The 6,000-nt window shown below is 42.6% G+C and overlaps 1 protein-coding gene across 1 annotated transcript in view; it reads right to left on the reverse strand.

The window, feature by feature from the left end:
* Positions 1–5,785, reverse strand: part of SOS2 (SOS Ras/Rho guanine nucleotide exchange factor 2) — a 99,979-nt gene extending 94,194 nt beyond the window's left edge. Inside the window, exon 1 of the mRNA XM_059914189.1 lies at positions 5,617–5,785. Within this exon, the coding sequence (XP_059770172.1) occupies positions 5,617–5,703 (87 nt within the window). The 5' untranslated portion in view covers positions 5,704–5,785. The remainder of the gene's footprint in view (positions 1–5,616) is intronic.
* Between the last annotated feature and the right edge of the window lie 215 nt (positions 5,786–6,000).

Here is a 6,000-nt window from a genome sequence, read left to right on the forward strand (position 1 = left end):
TTTCAAAAGCTTTCTACTTACTATATGTTCTTATGTAAAAAAAAGAAAAGAGGGACTTCCCTGGTGGCGCAGTGGTTAAGAATCCACCTGCCAATGCAGGGGACACGGGTTCAAGCCCTGGTCCGGGAAGATCCCATATGTCACGGAGCAGCTAAGCCCGTGTGCCACAACTGCTGAGCCTGTGCTCTAGAGCCCGCGAGCCACAACTACTGAGCTCCCGTGCTGCAACTACTGAAGCCCGCGCACCTAGAGCCCGTGCTCCGCAGCAGGAGAGGCCACCACAATGAGAAGCCCACACACAGCAATGAAGAGTAGCGCCCGCTTGCTGCAACTAGAGAAAGCCCACACACAGCAACAAAGACCCAACGCAGCCAAAAAATTAATAAATTAATAAATAAATTTTAAAAAAAAAGAATTTTAGGTTGTTAATTTTTAACATGACTCCATGAGACAATGCTAAATCCATTACTTCCATTAAAATTCCTTCCTGATTCAACTATGCAGGCTAACAGAGGATATAATCAAACTACTGCTCCCTTGAAAGAAAGGCCATGGTTAATATAAAAGATATACACTTGATTTATGTCAAGTGGTAACAAGTAATGCTTTGGATACTCAGCATAAAACACTTTAATCGAATATTATTGCTCCAAATATACCATACCAAAATTAAACTGAAAACAGAAGAAGACTACTAAATCATGGCTGAGAGGAAGCTAAATGCAGCAAGCTAAAACGCATTCCTAACACTCATCCAGTTCTGGCTGAACCCCTTGGGTCAGTTTGGGGCATTATTAGTTTGGAATAATTCCAAATGACTCCCTAGAGTTCTACTATTATATTCAGTGGCTTTAGGAAATCCAGAACAGGCCTCATGTCACAAAAATCATAGTTTCTCCTATTCCTTTTAGTTGGAGTTATCTTTTCAAAGAAGCAAGTTTGAGCAAGTTCATCTAATTAATTTGTCACATAAATAACCCTATAGGCCTTCCTATTCACAGGTAGAGACCTTAACCTGGGTCTACACTAGAGTCTCTCAACTAGCTCATCTCTTTTTAAAAAAAATTTATTTATTTTTGGCTGTGTTGGGTCTTCATTGCTGCACGCGGGCTTGCTGCGTTGCGCAGGCTTCTCATTGTGGTGGCTTCTCTTGTGGAGCATGCGCTCTAGGCGTACGGGCTTCAGTAGTTGTGGCACACGGGCTTCAGTAGTTGTGGCACACGGGCTCAGTTGCTGTGGCTTGCAGACTCTAGAGCAAAGGCTCGGTAGTTGTGGCACACAGGCTTAGGTGCTCCGCGGCATGTGGGATCTTCCCAGACCAGGGCTCGAACCCACGTGCCCTGCATTGGCAGGCAGATTCTTAACCACTGCGCCACCAGGGAAGACCTCATCTCCTTTTCACTTGGTCTTGGTTCTTTAAATCAAATCATGTTCCTACTTTTCCCTAGGGCTCAAACCCTTTCTCCCCCTTTCTTTGTTTTGTTAATTTCTATTGATCTTTCAGATAATTAACTTCTTTACTGTCTGTCTCTCCCAGGCCTCTCTGCCACAGCCATTTAGAATGGAAGCTTTATGAGAGCAAGGCCTTGCTACAACCTCAGTATCAGGAATAGCACCTGGCACACAGGAGGCACTCAATAAATATTTGAATATATCCTCCAGAACTCAGCATGAATGTTACTTCCTTAAAGAAGCCTTCCTTGACCTTCTTATGTCAGTAACACCAATTTCATTTTCTCAAAGGACCCCCATGCTTTTCTTCTGGGCCCCAGGAAAGATCCAGCACAATCTTCTAAAATAGTTCCAAGAGATATTAGTACAAAGGCATAAACACTAGAATCTTTCAGATTTCACAAAAGCATTTCTGAATCAAAATCCTCAACCTTCTTCCCCCCCTGCCATAGACTGCTATTAATTAACTCAAACATTCACACCTCTTGAATTTTAACAGATGTCTAAGAGCAAACTGTAATGGTTGAGGTGGGACGTCGATATTTAACCTGAATGAAATTAGACTCAGGAACAAGGTAATACTACCAATTCTTTCTAGCTCTCTGTGACATTTGTAACTACAGATAATAAGACAACAGACATTTTCTCTTCCTTGGCTAGCCTGGTGAATAATGCCTTACAGAAAAGGCATCTACCATGGAAATACCAGGGACTAAAAAACCTGCTAAAATGATTTTAAGGCATGTTTCCCATATATAGAATGCCTACACTGATTTTTCTCAGCATACAATCGAATAGCACATGCACAAAGTACCACAGGCATTTCAAAGACACAGGTAATAAGCTGCATTTACAAATATATCCCACACTCTTTTTTCCTCCAAGTAATATGATAGCTTCAATCTTCCCGGGGAGTAGTGATGAAGACATTTATGTCTCTGGCTCTTTTAGGAAAGATACATAATTTAGCGGTAATGTTAACAATGCATGTGTTATCCATTAGTGGTGTCATTTCGCTCTACTTTACCCTTTGTAGTTCTGTATGTACTTAAATGTCCTGGTGAAGTTCTGTTTTAACAGTTAAAGAACAACAGCACAACAAAACAAAAAGAACACATTTCTATTTCCAAAATTATTTTTCCTTAAATCTATTTCTCTATGCTCGTGTTTCTTCTAGTGAAATGAATATTTAATGCTGGTTTAAAAAAATCCCTTGTGTTTTCAGTCAGTAATAGTAACTTTGTCAAATACATGTATTTTTTGGTTTCCAGAAAAATCAGCCAAAACTTGAAAATAAGCAAAAGAGATAACTAGGTGTTCTTCAGTGCAGTGCTATGCTTGAACCTTTGATTACTTTCTACTGACTGGGCTATTTTACAAATTGATCAGATTAACTTAGAGATTTTTGTCTGGTACAGAGGCAAAATCTAATCAGCAGGAAAGACAATCCCAAACTTACTGCTTATGTTCTTGTAGGACATTAACAAACTTTGTGTCCAACCCCAAAATCTTACTTTAATATTCTTTTATTAAGTTGCCTATAAATACCTACCTCCTCCAATTTTCATTTGAAGTGGGTCTAAGATCTCATGAGTTCCCTCATTAAGTAGTAAGTTGAATCAAAATTACTGATACATGTTCGTTCACATCGGTATGAGAGTTGTGACTTTACCTTTCTGAAAATTATATTTTAACAGTTTTGGAGGTTCCATCAAGATGCCCAAGTGAACTAACCTCACAGAGTTAATTAAACAACCTTGTTCTTTTCACACACAGAGATATTCCTTACAAAACTTTGAGCTCATAACTGCTATCTCATTTACATAAACCAAAACCTCAAAGTTTATAATTTTCAGTCTAAGTGGTAAACACCTTTAGAGCAAGGCCTTTACTTTTATTCATGTTTGTATTCTTAGGATCCAGCTTGGTGCCAAGTACCTAAAATGTGTTCAATAAATGTTAAATGAAACTAGCGTACACATGTTTGATGGCAACACCAACTGGAGGAGAAAAATCTTAGTAGTCTAATACTATTGCTGCTTCTACTATTAATCCTAGCAGTCTTTGTAACAATCTGGTCAGCTGGAAGAAGGAAACCAAATTCTAGATGCCTTGAATGTGAAGACAGAGCCTCCCCATAAGTGTAGGAATCCCTTGTACAAAGACAAGGGTGGCAAGTATAGACCAGAATTTAACTCATCCTTCAAAGAAAGAGTGAACCTTGAGCTCTTTAAGAACTAAAACTCTTAGCAAGCACTACAAACCTACATGTCGCAATACCACAAATACCACAAAACTGAACATAGTCTGAATTATGAACACCAAAAACATAAAAAATGTCTTCCATGGGAATATACCTCAATTCTAGAATAACAGTAAATTAATCAATTAAATAGAAACTGCTTCTTGAATTCACCTCAAAAGACCAGATTTTCTTTGCTGTATTTATTCCATAAGCAAAGGATATACAAGAACTGTGGAATAAGAAAATAGAGATCTACAAGGCATCCGAGTTCCAAGAAAACAAGCACAACATATAAATGCAAAATACCAGACTCAAAGCAATGGACTAGGATTGGATGCTAACGCTGGCTTTGTTTCCAGGCTAACCTGAAGATATAAAACTGTATTTGTGCATGACGGATTATTAGGGTCAAAGCTACCTACTGAATAATTTATGCAACACATACTCAAATTCTATTTGCTACCAGAAAATACTAGTAGGTGGAGACCTACTTCACACTGCCAACAATACAGGCTTACCTGATAACTGTACTCACACTTCTTTCTATGTGGTGGAAGATTTAATTACTAAGCATTTCCCCCTTTGCTTTTCATTATCACCACTCAGCACACTTTCCATTTCTTTCCCTCTCCTTATAGAATCGGGTTGCCCACAGAAGGAAGGTCAATTTAATACTTTTAACACCTAATATACCTGTGAAATGATAACTGTCTAGCTGCTCCTAGCCACCTCCACCAAATTCTTTAAAAAGATACTAGCTGATGTTTGGCCCAAGGGAGGCAGTATCTCTTCATAAGAATTATGAAAATAATGGCAAATCTGAAACTCTGAATGCACGAGGAAAATGTTTTTAACTTAATATACTACTTCTTTTCACTTGTAGAAATTTAATGTATGAAGATTTATTTTCCAAGGGCAGTCTTTTAAATTAATGTTTATTCTTTCTTTATTATTTTAAAATTTATTCTTGGTTATTTTCCACAAAAGGTAGAAGGGACTAAGTTTGCATCACTGGCAAGGAAAACCCACGCTCAGTAGGTATGGTATCTTCTCCTGCACCCATTTACACTCTTTAAATGTCTTGACCTTACAAAAAGGTTTTATTATAAAAATGATAGTATGATTATTACCTAAATGCAGACGAAAACTGACACCATCTACGGGAGAGATGCACCCTAGTGATGCACCCAAACTTAAAACATTCATTTTTATGAGCTGCTCCTTTTTCGTCCCCCTAAAATGATTATAAGTGCTAAACTGCACTCAGTGAAGAAACTGACCAAATGCTACAAGGGAAATCTCTCGTAAACAGGGGGGACGCCTTTTGCAGGAAGGGAGGAGGCACTTTAAATTGACCTCAAGAATTGTTAAAAGCAATATCATGGCTCACTGACATTTCTCGAGAAACACATCCATCTTACAAAAAAAAAAGTTACCACCTCTTAAGTGAGTGGACACCCTTCACGAGCAAATCGCCTAAGGAAACAGCCCCAAGGAACTTAATTAAAAGTAATTACCCAGGCTAGAAATGTGCTTTTGTTTTAGAAACTGTCTAAATACCAGCGGGATTTTCCCTTGCCCGAATCCAGCCTGAGGACAACAAATTGGTCAACAGCGGAAGTCGCCTGACGAAATGACTGCAACGTGAAATCCAGTTTTATGATCATAACAAAACCTTCCTTCCGGGGCCAAGCAAGAACTTGAGAAAACGTCCTTTTGGACGCAGCAGGCAATCACGCGCCCCCATCGCCGGCCGGAGAGAAAGTGCTGGGCCTGCGGGCCCCGAGCGCGGGGAGGGCGTGTAGCTCCCCGTAAGAGCGTCCGAGGGGCCGCGGCCCGCGCGCCCCGCCCGCCTGCCTCCCGCCTCGGCCCCGGCACCTCCCTAGGGGCCCCGCGGCCGCACGGGCACCAGCACTGACCTTCCGCAGGGCCGAGACCAACAGTCCCCGCCATTTCGGACTGTTCTCTTCGCTGAAGAACTCGTACGGCTGCGGCGCCTGCTGCATGGCCCCGGCGGCAGCGCCTGCGCATCGGGGGCGGCCCGCGGGCCGAAACGGGCCGGGCCGGTGGCCTGACAGGCAGGGCGCGGGCCGCCTCGCCTCGCCGGCCGCCGCCGCCGCCGCCTCCTGCCCGGGCCGCGGCTACGGCCGAGGCGGCTCGGAGGCGGCGCCGGCGGGCGGGCGAGCGGGGGCTCCGGGGGCGGCTTCCTCGGCCCCGCGGCCTCGCCTACTGCAGCGTCCGCAGAGGAAGCGCGGCGGCCCGTGAACCCGGACGGCCCCCGGCTGCGACCGAAGCGACGGCCT

This window comes from Balaenoptera ricei, chromosome 2 (assembly GCF_028023285.1).
Source record: "Balaenoptera ricei isolate mBalRic1 chromosome 2, mBalRic1.hap2, whole genome shotgun sequence".
In the NCBI taxonomy this organism is placed as follows: domain Eukaryota; kingdom Metazoa; phylum Chordata; class Mammalia; order Artiodactyla; family Balaenopteridae; genus Balaenoptera; species Balaenoptera ricei.